This window comes from Ascaphus truei, chromosome 8 (genome assembly GCF_040206685.1).
Source record: "Ascaphus truei isolate aAscTru1 chromosome 8, aAscTru1.hap1, whole genome shotgun sequence".
NCBI lineage: Eukaryota > Metazoa > Chordata > Amphibia > Anura > Ascaphidae > Ascaphus > Ascaphus truei.
In genome coordinates, this window is record NC_134490.1 from 51916771 (window position 1) to 51937222 (window position 20452).

The window sequence follows — 20452 nt, forward strand, 5'->3', positions numbered from 1 at the left end:
TTGAAAGCAACACATGTTTTATCATATAGAATTAGACCGAAGATGATAATCACTTGTTCAGCCAACTATGGTAAACTCTCCGGCCCTATTAGATATTTGGCTTTTTTTTAAATATATTTAGAATATCTTATTGCCTATCCCAAGCATTTTCCAGTTCCTTTTCTATATTTCCCATGCGCCTCCCACCCGCTTCTGAGCGTGACCTCTTGTTCCAGCTCTTCTCTCGCTCTGAAATATGCTTCGCTCGCACACCGCGATGAACGTTGTAACCCTGCACTTTTCACGACACCTGCAGGGATTTGCTCTCCTGTTGTCACAGTATCGCGTTCACTTCTGACACAATCCGGCACTTCATTCACATTCCTTCCATGCCTCAATTTAAAGGTTAATCTTTTCTCGCCGTTGCCCCATAAATGGCTGTGCTAATGGCTTTTGGATGTCTGTGGGCAGATGATAATCGCTCCTATGGGCAAAAGCGTACTATACCGCCCTGTAATAATAATGAGTACTATTTAAATGGTAGAACTTGTCAGTTTCTCGGTTTGAGCACGGTCCCCTCTTTTATTATGTTTGTAGCTTGCTGAGTTTGCGTTATTCCTTACCATGGCAAGTGTCTTACAATGACAGTGTGGTAATTGATATCTAGGCATGCTCCAATCCAGGGGTACTCAACTCAAATCCTAAAGCCCCTCCACCCCCTCTCCCCACATACAGGTTTTGAGAATATCCTGGGTTCAGCATAGGTGGCTCAATTAGAGTTCAATCAGTCCAAGACTGAGCCTCTGATTGAGCCACCTGTGCTGAAGCGGGGACTGGTTCAGCCCTGTGTACTGAAACAACTGTGCTGAATCACGGACTGATTGAACCACCTGTGCTGAAGCTGGGACTGATTGAGCCTCCTGTGCTGTTGTAGGGATGTCCTGAAAGCCTGACCTGTTGTAGTGGCTTGACTGGAGTTGTGCACCCCTGCCCTATGACATGTCTGTGTTTAGGACTCATTCACATAAAACCAGAGGTGGCCAACTCCAGTCCTCAGGGGCCACCAACAGGTCAGGTTTTCAGGATATCCCTGCTTGTCATTACCATGTCATTGAGGTGGAACAAACCAGTTTGACAATCACCCCACTTATTAAAAAATTATTTAAAAATCCTTTTTTTGTTTTTAAATAAGTGATAAAACACCAATATTAATATGTATGAAAAATATCACTGATACTAATTTAGTTGTGTCCTTTGTGGGACTTATCCTTCTGTTTTTCACGAGACAGAAGTGACGTTTTCACGGGATAAGTGAGTATTATTAGTAGGTTGTTACATTTGTTTTGAAGCATGACGCTTCTTTAGAGCAGAACCATACAGAGAGTAACCCCTTGTAGCCCTGGAAGATACACTTGAGAAATGGGGTGGAATGGGGCATGATAGGATTGTGAGAGGTGTAGTTAGTTTCTATGTGGATATTTGAATGGGGAAAGGGTGCCGGTTGGTAGGTTAGAAAGAAGGGGAGGGGACTGCTGAGTTTTTGGGAAGTGGGAAGAGACTAGGAACGCCAGTTTGAATGGAACAATGTGCTGTAATCTTCCCAGCCGCCCTCCCTACCAGTCAAGTATAATAGGGTATCGTTGAAAGGGAAAAGCGGAGCTGGAAGTAAACACAAGGAGTAAGGTTAAAGATCAGCTTTGCTGGAGGTGGATATAAAAGGAGGGATATGGATCATTAACTTGTCACAGCAAGGGGCGGCCGGTTCTTCTAAGCGAGGGACTCCTGGGTAGGGAGTTGGCTGCTGTGCCGCTTGGGTATGGTGGTGTTGAGGGTTTGATGACTATCCAGGTGCCAGTAGGTGGTAGTTAACAGGTAGGTAGTAGTGATGGGCATGTCCATGAAGCTGGTGGCTGGCATAATATATAGGACGACCATTCTGGATTATTGTTGAACCCTTGTCCGAATAAATTTTGTGACCGGTTTATCAAAAACAAAGTTGTGCTGGGTTTCATTGCGCTGAATGTAAAAAAAAAAAAAGGCAATTTTAAAAAGTAAAAAGAGATGGGGCAGTTCAGTGATAATATTATTACTTTTAAAATGCAACCATAGTCCAGTATTTGCTCCTTGTGACCTTGGGGAAATCACTTTGGGACATTTTTACTAAGTGATGCTTTAGACTTTTTCCACATACTTGAATTTTTCGCTATAGACTTGTATGTGTCATAAGGTACCTTAAGGCACCTTTGAAGGATGGCTTATGGCAAGTGGCCTCAACTCCAGCCCTCAAGCACCCCCAACAGGTCAGGTTTTCAGGATATCCCAATTTGAGCACAGGTGGCTTAATCAGATTGAGCCACCGGTGCTGAAGGAGGGATATCCTGAAAATCTGACCTGTTGGGGGGGACTTGAGGACAGACATTAAGCATCTCTGGCTTATGACATAGCAACGATTGGTAAATATGAGCCTTTTATCTCATGCTACAATATGTAGCCAGGTCCCAGGCTTACCCTTATCTCCGCTGCAATGGGAGAGTAAGGGAAGGTTGCAGAGCGTGCAGGGAGTGCTTCGGTACACCGGAGGCTCCGCGGCGGCCCGAGCGTCCAGGCCGCCGCAATTGATACTTGCGCATGCGCAGAGAGTCTCGGAGGCGATGGCGTCAGATAACAGGTCGCGCATGAGCAGAGAGTGGGTGCGGTAGCGCGCGAAGCACGGGCAAATCGGAAGGGGCCTAGGCCCGGAGACTACAAGCCCCATGAGCCTCAGCCAGACTAGGTAACGCCAGGGAGCCAATAGGGCGATAGGAGACTCTGCAGGAACAGTTAGGAGGTTGCGCGGGGGAGCACGCAGGAGGGGGACGAGGAAGGAGCTCAGTGTGTAGAGAGACAAGTAGCCTCTACACTAGGCCTGTATACCCCCAGGCCCAGATAGGCCCTGAGTCAGTCAGTCAGAGTTAATGTAGGGACAGGCCCTAGAATAGGAACCTGTCAGATTAGTGAGTGAAGCTGCGAAAGACACAGAGACTGTCACAGCACCATCCCAGAGGTTTGGGACCAGACCTCTTCAGGCATATCATCAGCCACCCGGGTGGGATCACCCCGGAAGGTATCACAAGCAGCTCTGCATCGTCGGATCCTTTGTAAAGTCTGTTTGCGGGCCCGAGCGCAGGAGCGCTCAACAGGTAACATCCATTAAGTGCACCAACTATAATATATTCATACTAGTGGCTGCGCAGTCACACATACACTCACTTTGGGATATTGGACACGGTGAAGGGTCGCGTCCTGTGAGACGCTGTAGTATAGAGTCTCATTGAAGAGTAACACGAATAGGGATTTACAATGCATGGTTATGGTTACTGCTAGTAAAACTACTGTTTCTTTTACATGCTGTGTGTGTAGTATTGTATTATTGTCCTGCGAGGAACATCTCCCGCTCTGCTGGGAGCCATCGCAGGTGGAGGCGCTGCATCTGATAAGATGTACTCTATATAAATATATTGCCCCAGGCTCTCTGTGGCAGAGGCTTAGGCCCTGTGAACCATCAGGTTATACAGCACTGGTAGTTGTACTGTATTCAGAAGGAAACAGGGCTACTATATATATATTGTTAGATACAAGACTTGTGCTTGAACAGTCCCTCTACTACTAAGACTCTAATGCAGGCCCTCATTCTCTCCCGTCTCGACTATTGAAACCTCCTGCTGTCCGGCCTTCCTGCCTCTCACCTGTCTCCCCTACAATCTATCCTTAACGCTGCTGCTAGAATCACTTTACTCTTTCCTAAATCTGTCATAACATCGCTCCTGCTGAAATCCCTCTCCTGGCTTCCTATCAAATCTCGTAGCACACACACACAATTCTCCTCACTTTTAAAGCTTTACACTCTTCTGCCCCTCCTTGCGTTCTGCTCAAGGATGTCTTCTCTCTACCTCTTTTGTCTCTAAAGCCCTCTCCCGCCTTAAACCTTTCTCACTGACTGCCCCACACCCCTGGAATGGACCTTCCCCTCAATATCCGACTAGCACCCTCTCTATCCACCTTTAAGACCTATTTTAAAACAAACCTCTTTAATGAAGCATATGAGTAGCTCCGCTGGCTGATACTATATATCTCGGATACACTGACCGTGGCCCCTTGCAGATGCACTTACCCACCCTCCTCCTGTCTCTGTAAGTTCTCCCTACTTACCACTTAGATTGTAAGATCTGCGAGGCAGGGGCCCCCTTTCCTATTGTTACTGGCATGTCTGAAGCATTTATTCCCATTACGTGCTCTATTATTAGGTCATGTGTATTACTTCTGTGAAGCCCTATGTTCAGTACATAAATGGCGCTATATAAATAAAGATATACATACATGTACAGCACTATATAAGCAAATATGTTATCATGATAATATAAGACTCAGGGATATCTCCTTTATTCAAATATGGTTTAAAAAAATCCAGGAAGGACGGGATTACATCTTTAAAGTTCATTTAGATTCACATTTGAACCATCAATAAGACCACCATCTAAAGGGACACAAATCCTCATTAATCTTCCTAAATGAGAGCACAAAGTTCCTCTCTGACTGTCTCATTGCCAACGATACCATTCTTGGCTGTCCTTTCTGCTGTAAATTAGAATAGATGAAAGCTGTCAAAGACAAGCTAATTTAGCTAGAGGCTAATTTGAGGTGCTATAATTGATGAACTCTAAACTGCCCTATTTCCCCAAGTTAAAGAAAGATCACTGAATCGCCAGAATGTCCAGAACCATTTGATTGATATATTGGCAGAACACGGGGATTCACGCTTTTGAGAAGCTTCTACTTTACCAGTTGGGGTCTGTTTCTACCAAGTGACAAAGTCAGTGCTACAAGATTAATTAGTTTTGCATCATTCCATACTCATCGACAGCAGGTAAAGGGCTGAATTGAGAGCAATAGGAAAGATAAGAGGATGGATTATACACAATCTTTATAGATTATAGGTCCATAGCATCAGGCTATTGACTGACTGCATCTTTCAAGTCTTGTAAGGAGATTGCCAATGCAGGTCAATATCTTAAAGGGGCAATTTAATCCTGATGAAATGTTTCATTGAGAAGCTCGTTAAAAGATTTCTGTTTTTCAAGAGTACTGGTGTAAAATAATATTTTGAGAATGACCGCCATTGTGAATTTAGTAAGAACTTGTACTTGTGGCTCCCTAGGAGGTGATCACGGCCTGTTGTTACCTGTATGAGAATCATTTCTAGAAAATCACTTTCTCTATAACACGCCTGCACTAGGAGCCCCTTCAGCAGTGTGTATAGGGTTATTGGCTAATTAAGCAACAAACATTCTTACTTTTTAATGACTACTGGTTTGTTACGAGTGGGAGGAAAGAAAAGAGCCAGGTGTTCCTCCTTGCTGAATGGTTTCAAACTGAATCTTGGGTAACATTTTTGACTAAATGCAATCTTGCCATGATTATTACCTCAACTTTAGCCCAAGAAATTGACTTTTTCAAATTGAAAATGATATTTCTCTTCACCAGATACATTTGTAACTTGTGTTGACGGACGGGATACTCGAAGCAGGGCTGTCCAGTAATTGTGCTCTGGATACACTGTAGATCAGGTGAAATTAACTATATTTACAGATATTGGGCAGGGGTAAGAGGGAGAAGCGCTGAATTAAAGTAGCAATACGGCATCGCCCCCCCCCCTTTTTTTTCTCTTAATTTTATATGTAAAGGATGTGATGATGTATAATTCTACATGCTTACCTAAGCTGGCAATCGTTTGGGGCTCCTGTGATAAATCTGTAAAAAATCACATTGTGTGCCTAACGAAATGGCTGCCTTCTAACTTTGTGCTGCACTGGGAAATGCTGCAGCTGATATGTAACATTATATTAATAGGTGTAATACATTATTGCTACTGGTTTCAGATTAATAGACAGTCTGCTGTTTGGAACACAGCCAGAGATCTGTTTGTGATACTTTGTTGCCAAAGGGCAGAACTAACAGAAAAGGTGTGTGTCAGAGCCTGTTTCAAAAGAGGAAGTGGATATCACTTTTTAAATGGTTTTTGTAGCAACCAAAGGATGATCAGTGCATTAAAAATAATCATTAAAAATGGCATTAGGAGTTGGGGAAAAAAACTGCAGACTATTATCTAATTTTTTTTTTATCCTTTTTTTTACGTTTGGGTGTATTAAGTGAACAAGGCTGATGTGTGAAACGGAACGTGTCCTGTTTTTCATATTCCTGAAAGTATATAGAGGGAGTACGAACCCCAAAAGGCGTACCAAAGTTTAATTTCTTATGCTAGTGTAGCCAGGACTGGTTCTTGGCTATCAGTCTGCCCTCACTGGCAGTAAGCTCTGGTAAGAGCAGGCCTGCCAGTACTTATCATGGGTTTTCCCCACTTCCAGCAGTGCCCTTTAGTGACGGGGAAGAGATGCAACCAGGCCTGGTTTGTCCAATCCTGGTCAGACCTGGTGCCCTCCTCCTGGCTGTACTTAAGGGTAGTGCCACCCAAATTTAGTCAGTGCCTCTCCCCACTTGAGAGAGGCAGGTCACACCGGAGGTTGCCTGAACATTGGGTCTTCTCTGTGCCTCTTCCCCTCGGGGGAGAGTGAGTGTGTACCTTTCCCCTGCTTCTGCTAGAGGGGCAGGAAAGAGCTAGGACTGCTGCAGGGGCTCTTGACCCGTAGTGCAGGTCCAGGGACCATCTTTCAGCTGGATATCCGAGCCAGAGACTGCAGAGGGCAGAGGCCTGCTGTGACTGTGCTGACAGAATAAACCATTCCTGTTTCATATACCTCCTACCTGGTATGTGATCTTACGGGGGGGGAGAGGTGATCATTTCTATTGTAGGAGATCACTTCCATATATCGGAGCCTAGAGAACCACAAGGGGTGTGTACTCCAGAAACCTGTTCTGTGTTCCCACAAACATCAGCGGACGACTCAGCCCTCCTGCTTACAACAGTTAGCATGCACCACACATGCTGTAACGGCAGAATCTCTCACCGGGTGGGGGAAACACTGTTACACTAGTTTGGTGTTAAAGTTTTATGTTGGTTTTATCTACCCAATTAAAAAACTGCTTCACCGACCGTAAGCTGCTCCGTGAGAAGCAGGAGCCTGTGAATTGTGCTAATTCATTCCTGTGGGATTTCGATCCATTCGTAAGAACAATGCTAATCAGAAACAGCGACAACTTTCCGGGTTCGGATTTAGTGAACATTCCTAAAGTATGTTAAATAAAAATGACATGCTAATTCTTTATTCCTGATCATTTTGCTTTCACATTCCACTGAATGTTTTGAATGAGTAGGATTCCTGTGACTTCCTTTCCAACAATTTCTGTGGACCCGAAGTGCTGTTCTGATGAGCTGCTGACGGTCCTTTTAATTCCTGTCTGGTCTGAAGGCTTTTAAAATAAAACTCTATTAGCATATCAGCTATTAACCAACAAACTACTGCTAGTGCTAACAGCAAAATAATGCCATTTGCTCTAAAAGATTTATTTCTGAAAGGCACTTGATTATAAAGAGAAGAGCAGCGCCTGGGCCAGTTCTGCCTTTAGGAAGACTTAAGTGCCTCTTGAGGCGATGGCCTGAAATAATAATTGTCGCAAGCTATTTAAATGTTCTACAAGGACTCAGCCAGCACATTAAGTGAAAAAGATAACAGGATTAGGGCTCATTTAGAGCTTCTTAAGTGAGAACTCAAAGCAGTGCAGTACAAAATTGAATCTCAGGCCTCTTATTGATTCTTGTAGCACCAAAAAAAATTCCTTCCTTAGCAAATTAATTCTCAAGGGAGAAAAAGATTGATCTCTGCGTCTTTGTAACACTGGGTTTCCAGTTATAAATGAGCATACAAGCAACTTGAATGGCAGTTAACGACTGATTGGGGTTCGATACCCAACATGGGCACTTAGTGAATCTCCGCCAATATACAGTTTCTGTGGTAATCAGTCTATTCTTGAGAGGTAACTCTCAATGTTTTACTTCCTAGTAAAACATTTTATAAATAAAATATAAATAATTATTTTTATCGAGTAGTATTGTCCTCCTTCCCACTGCGCTACGTTATGTTTGCGAAATACACATAAATAACAATAATACCACTCCCTTGCTGTCTTTTGCTTCTTGTTTCATTCAGCGCACAGTAAAGCACACAGCTGGAAGAGAAGCTGGGGGCTGCATGTTTGTATACAGTAAAGGTAACATTTAAACCCAACGAGATATATATATTTCTTTCTGCCTGGTATCAAAGTCACTGCTTTTCTTGGAGCTTTATTCAATGGAACTTTTGCAGCTGGAGAACTGGGGACATCAGACCGTGTTATTCTAGTGCTGGACATACGAGACATGACATATCTGCAGACTGCCACTTTGTGCTGCAGTTTAATGGCCAAATGTTTGGTAACCTTCACATTCAATGTCGGCACTTTCATTGCATGCGACAACCCAGACTGAGAAACTGCCATTAGAATTGAGACGATGCAGACTGGACAGTTCAGACCCGGCAATGTGGACGGCTGGGATTTGTTAGGAGATGTTATAACCATCAATCTTTTACAAGGTACAAACACAGCTCAGTCCCCTGACATAGTTCATAAGGTGAAAGTGTGTTGAGTCCATTTCTCTCCAATTAAGAAAATGCAGTTTCGGTTGGTGGGTAAGTGCATGCTCACAGGGATGATATAAAAATACATCTTAAATCAAGCAAATAAAAATACTGTGTGAGCACATTCACATGTCTCAGAAAGGTCTGCTACCGTGCTTTTCCCCATTATCGCTTGGCATACAACTCTTCTGTTGCAGCTAGGGATTCTGGGAAATTACATGCAAATGAGCACAGTGTCAACTTTTTGCTTCAAATACATTTTAACATGGTCCCCTATAAAAGTAGGCCTGCCGCATTCCCATTCTTGGGGGAAGGCCATGAGCGCCGCCAGGTGCTCCGTTGCTCGCGCACACACGCTAACAGGGGCCGTAGCCTAAAATAAGTGCACCTTCGGTCTTTAGCTTTGTATCTTTATTTAGTTCGAGTAGAGAAAACTTAACGGCACTCCACTGCTCTTGTGTCAGATCAATATTATACAAACATATACGCTCAACGTTTCGTTTCTATTCTTGGACATTTGAATTTTTTTTTTATCACAGAAGGATTGATACACATGGGTAATGTATAGTATAACGCTGACTGCGGTAAGCCATATACAATAACTCATTCATTATTTAATATCGTTTTACATCTGCAGCCAATATAAATAACTTATTTTTAAGTTTGACACATTTGAAGCCATAACTTAAGACCTGATTATGTACGAAGAGGTGTTCAGCTGCAGTTCTCAAGACCCCCCAACTGGTCAGGTATTGAGGATATCCCAGCTTCAGCATAAGTGGCTCAGTCTTCGACTGGTGTAATTAATGCGCTTACTGACTGAAAATCTGGTACCTTCCTGTTGGCGATTTTGCTATCAAAATGCCGTCATGTCTGAGATAAATATCTCCAGATTCGAGAAACTTCCGATATGAAGTCACAGAGCCAGCGGTGTACCAGGAGCGCCTCTGCTGTGAATGAGCTAGAAAAAGTCATGTATTTGTGCAGCATAAATTGTAAACCCTTTGTCACTGGAATATCATGTATCAGTTTTGTATGGCAGGTAGTTTTATTGATTGAGAAAAAAAATATATATATATATATATATATACTGCACCGACACACTTTATTCGAGCAAATACCCAGTATGTACCTGGCAGATACCTGGAATGCGCCGCTCCTCACCTCTGACAAGCCCCGTTGCGTTTGCCTTCCCAGCCTGGGTTCATGCCTGGCTGACGGGCGGCTGATCTGTTAAATGATAATGATTAGGATTTAATAGGCTGCAATGCTTCGCGTGTCTACCAGATGGCATAAATTCATGAATTGTAATGCAGTATATATATATATACTGTGCAGTATTGCAGCCAGCGGGAATAAAATGCTTCAATCCCTGCCTGGAAAATACCTCAATGCACTCGGGCAGAAAACAGTCACAAACCTCAATACACCCGGGTATACCCGAATTCGTGGGACTAGCCGAGCTCGAATAAAGTGTGTCGCCAGTGTATATATATATATTCTCAATATACATACTGTGTGTGTATATGTATGTTATTTATATATATATATATATATATATATATATATATATATATATATATATATATATATATATATATATATATATATATACACACACACAAAAAAAGGGGGAACAGAAAGCACACCATATATACTGTACAAAACAATTAGCTCCCAATTGGCAAGTGCATGCGTCATAAATAGTATAAAAAGATACTTCACCAAAATCAAATAACCAGTGAAGGAGACGCAGCACTACAGGAAGATATATAAAAATAAATGAGCCCTGAGTTGGCTTTGAAACGTTGGATACCTATGGATTAAATACCCTTTTATATATCTTCCTTTAGCGCTGTGTCTCCTTCCCTGGCCATTTGATTTTGGGGAAGTATCTCTTTTATACATACAAAAAGTAGCGCTAAATCAGTGTACTACTAGTGATAAGATGTACTGGTGAATTAGATGTGTGGTTACACTATAGGGTTTGTGGTATAAAAAGTGATGATATAAATTGTATTAACCATCTAATGACTCTAGATAATGAGTGATATCAGTCTCTCTCTCTCACTCTCTATCTCTCTCTCTCTCTCTCTCTCATGTATGTATATAAATATATATATATATCTATATATATATCCTTCTAGCCACCAGCGAGTTAAATACAGTATGCTACATTCGGAGAGCCCCATTGGAGAACTTGTAGTAAGTAACTAAGTATGGCTGCTTGGGATGATAAGAGATCAAATCCGCAGCAAATAGTACATTTGTCACGAGATGCGCGGGAACGATGCTCTTTCACTGACGTGCTTTCGTCTTGGATTCAGCGAGAAAGTGACCTTTTCGGGCGCTCTGGAATGCTCATTCTATTTCTCAATTTGATTTGTTCAAAGGTATTACAGGTGCATGATATTTGGGATGCACAGACGGGTGACCTTTGAGTACTCTTTTAGTTTGAGGATGTGTGCAGTGGTTTATTGGCCTTGTGGAGCTGCAATTTCTGATTTACAAGTCGTTGTTTTGGCAGGTAGTGTATAAATACAAGGAAAGCACATGTCGTCTCGTCTTATCCTTTATCCACGCATCAGTTCACCAGTGCCTGCATGGAAATGTTAGCAGGTTGGCTGTCTATTCACTATAGATACAATAAATAATGTAACCCAGGGGTTCTCAATTCCAATCCTCTAGGACCTCCCTCCCTCCCCCAACAGGTCAGGTTTTCAGGATTTCCCTGCCTCAGCACAGGTGACTCACTGTTTGAGCCACCTGTGCTGAAACTGGGATATCCTGCAAACCTGACCTGTTGGAGGGAGGGGAGGCTTGAGTTCTGGAGTTGAGAACCTATGCCTTAACTCCTTGAGTGCCCCATGTAGTTACGACGCTGTGGGATCTGGCACTCCAGGGGAGCAATGATGTATTATCGACGTCATTGATGTTTTGCTCATTTTCTAGGGGTGATCACATTCTTCTCTCCTGCACTCAAAGGGTTAAAATGAGTATATAGCCCGTTTTATTGCCTGATCTTTACAACCTGGGAATCACGTTATCAATCTTTCTACAGTTAGACCCGAGCTCGTAATGAACCCCAACCCGATAATTGTTGTACTGTTCCGAATGAAACCGCCGAGCCGGCCTTAAAAAAGATATTAAACATATGTTGAAAATGGGGGAGAAAGATGTCGGTAGGGTGGCAGCTTTAAAAGAATGCATTTGAGGTTTGGATGTTTTAATAGCTCACGACAACAACTGGTGCAGACTCTCTTCAACAAACACTTAAGCTTTCATAAACGCATAAATGACCTAAGTGCTGCCATTTCGTTCCTTATCAAATGGCTTTAAAATGTAAAATTGCCAGCACAATGTGATTACTTTGCTATTAGCGCAATGAGCTGGGCCGTTTTCATTTTCATTACGGATATTCTCCAAATAGCTTCGGCTGTAAAGGGCTGAGAGACACACCTGTCACTGGCTTTAATTCAGACAGAAGACGGTACTGTGCATAAGCAGATGTGAGCAGGGTAACACGGGCATCATCCTTGGCTTGTGCAGTGCGTGTGCGTGTCACATTTTGCCACTTTGTGTCATTTTATTAATATAAATCCCTTTAATGTGATGCAAATGTGCAACATATATAGTTCCAAAAAAAATGAAATGTTTAATTTAAAGGAGCGGTCCCTGTGATATCCTACATGTGTCACGCCGAGAAATCAGTTTCAACTGATTTCTTCCGCAACGCCAACCCTCCTGCTTCCACACCCGCGACGTAAGGGCGCGATCACTGACTTAAGGCATTCTGATTGCGCCGTGTGCGGACACCTCCGCGCGGTCTGCGCCAGCATTGCCCCAGCCTAACACTTTTCTGTTTGTGGGAAATTTGTTGCCAATGTTCACAGCTGTTTGAGCTGTAAACTGTAACAATAGATAATGTTACCTTAGTAATATCAGGATACATTGTAGCTGCTGAGGTACTCTGACTAAAGAATTGATTGAAACAGGAAGCCATTTAGTGAACCCTGGGATCCAGGATCTCTGCTGATCGATCACGGGAGAACCAACCGATCGGCAGCGTAGGTAATTAGTTTTCAATAAAGGTAATCAAAGGCTGCAAATATTAAAACAAAAAAGATATATATATATTATTATTTTTAAATGCCGCTTGTACTGCCTCTTTAAAGGGCCAATCTCTAAAGAAAGACATCTCCCTGTATTCATTGAACAGTCGCATGATCAAGAACAGATCTTACAAAGTGAAGTATCCGTATAGTGCTCAGACAGAGAATGGTCCTGTTATCCTGCAGGAATCACCGAGAGGTAGAAGGTATCTTTAATGGTTAACTGGTGTTTACAAAGAGTGCAAGCTCTGCTCACCACTCGGGTCCCATCATAAGCGTGGTACCAAGCCAGGAAATCACAGCATCTTAAACTTGGCAGATATTTTGACACGGATTGATGGAAAAACAAATGGTGCACAGAGATGTGGGGGCTTATTCTGTAAGGTGTGATAAGCGCAGGTGACGTGCGATCGCATGAAAAGTCCCTTTGACTTACAGTAAGTCAAAGTGATATTTGAACAAAATTGAGAGATAATCTGTCCTTTTTAGTAGAGGTCCGATTGTCATACAGTATATACCTCTCAAAATATCCATGTGCTGTAATTATGTAGTGTTCTTTCTACATATATCATGTATCTGAAAGTTGCACTTTTAAACAGAAAGATTACTCTGGTATTTCGCATTATGCCAAAGATATTTACTCTTTCCACTATGAGAGAGACCTTCAAGAAGACCGTTTCTTCTGCGGGTGATTCTGCTGGGATTGTGCGCTTATAAATTTTCACTAACGATCCAGCCATAGTGACACAGCACATGCTGTTCTGATAATCCAATACCGACACGACCATGTGTTTAATTGCTTTTAATTTACAGAAAAGTGAGCTTATTTTTGCAGTGGGTTCTGTCATTGCCACTGTTCTGCGTTACAAATCTCTTTAAATTGTATTAGTCGAGAGCAGCATTAGCTGCTATTTACATTTTGGGAACGCATGCTGTAGACATGGACATTTCTGTGCTGAGCTCTGGAATATTAAGTGGGTATCACGGCCGCTGGTGATCAAAAGCTCTACTTTGCTTGTGTATTACAAACACACTGTAGTTGTGTCACATCCTTTTTAATGCTTTTTGTAGCAATATTTGGGATATCTTTACTCCATATTCTTTGCATATTTTGTATTTCATGCGAACCCTATTAGCAGAAAGGACAAATTCATATACATGGTGGTCTCCAGTTAAAGTCAAATGAAGCACCGATTTCCCAGTAGTGTGTACTGGTGACATTATTGCCAGTGAGTCAGTGAACGAGCTGTATACAAGTGGAAGGATCTGCACAGCACCTATCATACAGTATATGCTACAGTATTTATTGCTGTGAACTTTTGCAGTTCGTCTTTTTGTTCCACATTTTCTGGTGTTACATAGCTAAGTGCTTTTTTTTCCTGTTAATATGACGCCTGCAGTGCCACGTTCTAGAGGTTGGATAGAATATTTACTGTAACCATTGCAAGAGAAGCCTGCCCACTTAATGTAATGCTCATTTTTGTCCCTTTTGTGATTCTTTGTTTGTTGTGATGACGCTCCCCACAAGTACTTTTCCAGTTAAAACTTGATTTTAGTGGATTTATTCTAAAAAAAACAACAAAAAAAACCAGATATGACACTTTCCTCTTCTTCTCCGTGTAATTATTTTGTGTGTTCTGTGTTCCTGTTTACTCATTTAATAAGCCTTGAAAATGTTTTTAGGAACAGTTATTTTAACCAGTTTAAGCAGACTGTTATTAATGCATGCATTATCTCCAATTAGTGCCAAATAATTACCCCTTTCACATACAGGTGGTTTATCATACATTTTCTAGTATTATAGTTGGACTATTAGCATATATTTAATTAGCACCTGTTTTTTTTTTCAATTGCATTATCGCCTTGTTGCAGGTGCATCACCTTCAAATTAAACATTTTACGTCTAGATGATTCATCCAGCGGCTGCTGTGAGACCTTAAAGCTGCAAAACATGATGCACTGCCTGATTTAAAATAAAAATACATTGATTACAGGATCGAAGCAGGGGGTCTGTGGAGCTGAACTGTGTTAATTTCCTCTCCAGGGACCTCCTGCTTCCTGTGATACCTCCATAGGGGGTGCCAGGATCTCTGCAGCTAGGAAACTTGTGTGCCTAACATAATGGCGTCCTTTAAATGTCCCACATCCTGTGGGCCAAAGGAAGCCATGACGTCATCCCTTGCGACTTCCTATTGGCCTGCGTGACCTGGACATCTAAACTCCACAGAGATACCGGCACCCCTTACGTAGGTAAGAATCTCTGGAATTGGGCAGTGCTACTGTACATGTTTTGCTGCTTTGATGTTTTTTCCTAGCAGACACTGGAGAGATGTGATTTAGAAATAAAGATGTGTGAAAGTGTCCAAAATGTTTTCCCAAGATCTTACCCATTTTCTTTCACCAACTACGCTTTCCTGCAAAATGTTTCGCCAGTCCTCAAAGGGCTAATAATGTCACCAAATGAGTAATCTTTCAGCAAAATGTCGCCAGGCAGCGAGTGAAACATGGTGCATGAAAAATGGTCTATTTATAGTTTCAGCATTAAGCCAAGCTAGTGATTTTAATTTCGGTTCAACCACAATGTACAAAAGAAGGAACCTTTTCATTTTTAGAAATGCACATTTTGCATGTATTGTGTCTGAACTTTGCACAGGGGGTCTGAGCCCCCTTACCTGTCCCGGACGGCATTGAAGTTCTTCTGCATCACAAATCTATGAATGATTATGCGGGATTATTTGGAGGTGTTCGCTTTTCCCTACAGTCGTTTTTAACTAATAAATTGCCGTCTTCTCGCCACAGCAGCTCATGCGAGAAAGGCAACAGATGGCAAGCCGGCCCTTTGCCTCGGTGGATGTGGCCCTGGAGGTTGGAGCTGAGCAAACTGAATTCACACGAGGACCGGCAGAGGTAGGAAAGACTCTCGTGCGGGAGGAGAGAGTCAATGAAGTGAATGCAAACTACCCATGTTGCCTAATATTGCTGTCTGCTGCATTTGGGGCCTTTTGTAAGCTAAGAGACTTTGCGAACTAGCCTCCTAGATTTAAAGATGCAAGCACACGTAACCGGTCCGTTGAATTTCCTAGAGGCTTCTGAATGGAAACGTGTTTTGTTTCCCCTTATCCCACCCTGTCCTTATGAGAGTACCAATGAAAGATAAGGGGAGGTGGGGGACGGGGACTCTGGCTGTACCAGCACTGATCACACAGTGACATCACATAAACGGGATTAGCCTGAGCACACATCAATCCTCTCCCAAGTCTCACTTTAAAACATCAATTACGGATTAGGGTAAAACCGGCATCACTTAACCCTTAAACAAGTCACTGGAGTGAGTTCACTTTGGTCTTGGGAGGGATTGCCCCTTTGACCCCTTCAGTACCAGAGGGTCCGGCCACAGACCCTTCTATCACGGATGGTCTCACATGGCTGCTCTTCGACCAACAGACTGGAAGTGAAGGGGATGAAGGGGGGTCCCTCCTTCAGTGTAGTTTGCCCTGTGGAGCCCCTAAAAAACGAGCATATGGCCATGACGTGCAGAGTGATACAGAGGGGCCTCTGGGCTGACAATTGTTAGGGCGTACGCTGTAGGGTGCTGCAGGGGTTAATGCAGAAGTTTCCCGCCCACAAGCTTATATGAGTTTAACTCCTATTATGTAAATATTCTGCCCCCTGAGAGTGTCCCGCACTTTTTCTTTGTTAGTTTGGTAGCCTGGGCAGGGAGAGCAGCATTATAACCTCCCAGGCATTTAATGCTTATATCATTTAAATGAAGCACAGGATGTTAAAAATGTAAAACAAAGGTGTTAGAACGGGCAGCAAGTAGGCAAAAAACACATGGTAAAAAAGAAATGTAAATCCGCACGGACTGCTACATGAAAGCCCCTTCTGAGGCCGGGGGAGCAGTATTTCTGCCTGCCAATCTTCTGCTGACTAAAAGAAGGACAATGATGAAGCTCAGGTATTAAACATTAGCTCGCCTCACACATTTGGCCCCTGGAGCGCAGGCTACCTTCTACTTAACAGCCCCAATATATCTTAATTAGCAGTGTTTACTGTAAGGAAAATGCTGGGAGCAGCACTTCAATGCTGTAGCTTCATTTGGGAGTTTCAAAGAGTACTGGAAACGTGTGATGTTTTCATTTGTGGCTAATGGCTGTGCTATTGACTATTGAGTCGTTCTAATGGAAGGGAAGAGGTACTGTTAAACGGAATAGAAATTGCAGCGCATAGCATCACAACGGTGCAATAGCGCATGAAATGGTTTCTTTAACTGTCATCTAAAAAAAGGGAGATGCATGCAAAGATCGTAAATTGCCAGCTGTGATTTACAATGTGTTTCCCAGCTCCTCTGCGTCCTTGTCTTTCTCACGATACATTGTTTCTGGTTAACTTGGTATATGTTTTATGAAACACCGGGGGAAGAGATTATTAAATATGTCACAATCTTTACCACAATTCACCAGCCTGTTGGGAATATATAGGTGCTTCCGTGCCAGAGCTCTGCGGATCTGCTCCTTAGTTTCACTACGTAGCATAAACACGTTATTGCACTGCCTTTCCTGCAGGCGCACATGTAACTGTGTATTGGACTGGGGATTTAAGGCAGGGGTGCTCAACTCCAGTCCTGAAGACCCCCCAACAGGCCAGGTTTTAAGGATATTAGTCTTTGACTGAGCCACTGATTGAGCCACCTGTGCTGAAGCAGGGACTGCTAGAGCCACCCGTGCAAAAGCTGGGATATCCTTAAAACCTGACTTGTTGGGGGGTCTTCAGTACTGGAGTTGAGCACCCCTGCTTCAAGCCATTCCTTTTTGTAATATTTCAACCATGTGTGCATGTTTTCGCAAGTCTTAAAAGCTATAATCTGTACTGCTTCATGATTCCAGTAGGTCCTGTGGTCCTCTGATGCATGAATCAGTAAAGAGCATAGCCCCATTTTCTTCCTCCATCTGTCTTCCGGAGTATGTTTGTCCAATTAAGATTAGTTCATAAAATAAGCAAACAGAGAAAGATGTTTATATGAACCGAACCCTGAGGTTATCTGATTAGATGCCGGGAGAGATGAGCCGGAGTCTGCCAAATTTCATCCAAATGTTAGCTTTGTCCCTAAGCAGACCTTACCTAAGCAGATCTTAACATCGAACTCCCTATTTCCCAAGCAAGGCTATGCCATAAGCGACCTTCCGGTGCTGGAAGAGACCTTACGGCCCAAATGGGTCTCAATCTTGGGAGGAGGTATACATGTTAAATATAAATGATTGCACATTTTGTGAAGTACAGAACCCGTGAATTTACACAATCGTTGGAGTCAAAAGAAAGTTAAAATGGCCTGAAATGGAAGATAAGATTTAATTATGTCTGGAAAAATACCCCTGGCCATTTTGTGTACCCTGGACGGCTGTACATAAGATCGCCAGGTGTTAGCTCAGATACTTTGTTTCAGAAGGGAAAAGTTACTCTTTCTACAGTATGAAATTACTTTTGTATACTATCAAGATAGAACCGAAGGCCGAAAAAGGCGGGGCACTGCTCCAAGGAAACAAAGCTGGGAGGGCAAAAATGGGCTAAAAAATATACTTTATTATCACACGGATAAAAACAGGGGACCATGAACAGTACCTCTAACGCATATCGCTCTTGGTAGCACTTTGTCAGAGTAAATACCATAAAGATACAATACTTGAACTCCTCTCTGTTTAATCAGTGTTTAGTAGTTGTTAGAATTGTGGTGTATGAGCCTTTCTCCTAACGTTAGTAAGCCAAATAACATGGACCATGCAGTAGGTGTACTGATGGTCAAAGAAGCATACAGAATTGAGGAAAGGACACAGAAGCAAGGTCACCTGGTCCGTAACTATACAAGATCATTAAGGGCCAAATGTCAATGAAGCCAAGCGAAAGACACTGCAAGAGGGGATGTGTGGAAGATCTCAGGGGTTTGGACTGAACATACAGTATCCTAATGTTGCTGCCATGCACCATGGCATTCTGATTGAACTAGAACTGCCCATGGGTTACATCTCCTGAGTGAATAAAGTAATTAGCAGCTGTTCTGGGCGACTGGTTGCTTATAGCTGTCTTAGTCATATTGATTTTTATTATTGGAAAATCATTTGGAGAAAATAACTGAACAGTGTAAAATGTTACATTACAGAATGCTTAATTTCACATGTGCTAGTACTGTACTTATCTTTTCAGTAGGTTTGTTTGTGCCTCTCTGTCTGGTCCATTTGTAATGTCGATGCGAAATCAAAAGCGCTGGCAGCATCTTGTTTCATTAGGAACGCCAAAGTTTTCAGTGTGTGAGAACCATGTGAAAAGTGATGGACACCTATGGTGATATAATAAGGAAGGATTTATCTAAATGCGGAATCTAGCACTGGGTTATTGCATGGTAGAGTTAGCACAAACAGCTAGTACAGAAGAAATAAAACTTACAAAGGAACGTGTAAATACAGGGGAGCCTGTTTAAGGGGGACAGTTTAAAAAGCACAAACCTTGATTTCTGCAGAATACTTCCTTGGAAGGTGCAAATCATTAGAAAGTAAGACAAGTCTATTCAGGTAAGGGATGCTGTACGGTTACCCTGATAGAAAGTAGCTATATTTAGCTGTACGTGATTGTGCTTTGACGTATGTGGGCAAAACCATCAGGCAATCCCACAGATGCATCCCTCAACACATTAATTCAGTAAAAATGAGCTGGATGCCCCTGTGACACGCCATGTGAATGACTACCATAATGGCATTGTTAACTGCTGGAAATGCATTGGCATCAATCATCTTCAGAGCACAATAAGAAGGGGTGACCTGGATAACAAATTCCCCCGTAAGGAGTCGGAATGGATAATAAAGCTTTTACTTGCACTCTGTATATTTAGTAGTTCTGATGGAGCAGACTTCGTTGTTTCTGCTGAAAGTACAACATATCGCGATATAACACAGAATATCACAGAGTTTCCATAGGAATTCATGGCATTGATAACACTGAATACCACAGAATATGCCACCAAAATGTACCTGCGGGAGAAATAACCTTTTGTACGTCTGTACCTGTGTTTCTTTTTACTAACAAGGCAGTCATGGTAATATATACATACAGACACATATCCCAACAATTATGTAATTACAAGGCAGTCATGGTAATATATGTATATGTATATATATATATATATATATATATATATATATATATATATATATATATATATATATATATATAATCCAATGCACAGCCGGCACACCATATGCAAGTAAATAAGTTTTGGTGCTTATCCCATAAAGCAATAACAGACCATACGATACCGGTTGCAACACGACATCAAGGGACAGCACGCAGGTAAGTAAATCAAAAATGTTCTATATTTGATAGAAGACACAAAAAACGACGTTTCGGTCCCCCAGTGGGACCTTTCTCAAGGTGGTGCAATTGAATGCAGTGCACAATACATATATATACCCCAAACCCCAGTGCAATTCAACAAAACCAATCACAGTTAATTAGCCTCACCTGCCTATGTGACATGCATCCACAGTATCAGCAGGTAAAGAGCGTCCATTTTGAATATATTAACTCTATATTTGTTTACCTGATATGTGTTTAGGCATGCGCAAAAAGGCTCAGGAATTGCATAATGTTACTGCTGAGAGACTACATAAGTCTGCCAGACCCAGCGATATCTTGGATAACCAGAGAGAGTGCGCATGGGCTAAACTGATCTGGAGCTGATACCTGGATAGATTAACTATTTCA

At 42.4% G+C, this 20452-nt stretch overlaps 1 protein-coding gene across 4 annotated transcripts in view; it reads left to right on the top strand.

Annotated features, from left to right (window-relative positions):
• The window catches only part of ATRNL1 (attractin like 1), a 662687-nt gene that overhangs the window by 473084 nt on the left and 169151 nt on the right, over window positions 1-20452 (top strand). For 3 of the 4 annotated variants that reach the window (XM_075611983.1, XM_075611984.1, XM_075611982.1), the window contains exon 28: window positions 15500-15607. The exons of the other annotated variant lie outside the window; for it this stretch is intronic. In XM_075611983.1, the coding sequence (XP_075468098.1) occupies window positions 15500-15607 (108 nt within the window). The remainder of the gene's footprint in view (window positions 1-15499; window positions 15608-20452) is intronic. 4 annotated transcript variants of the gene reach the window in all.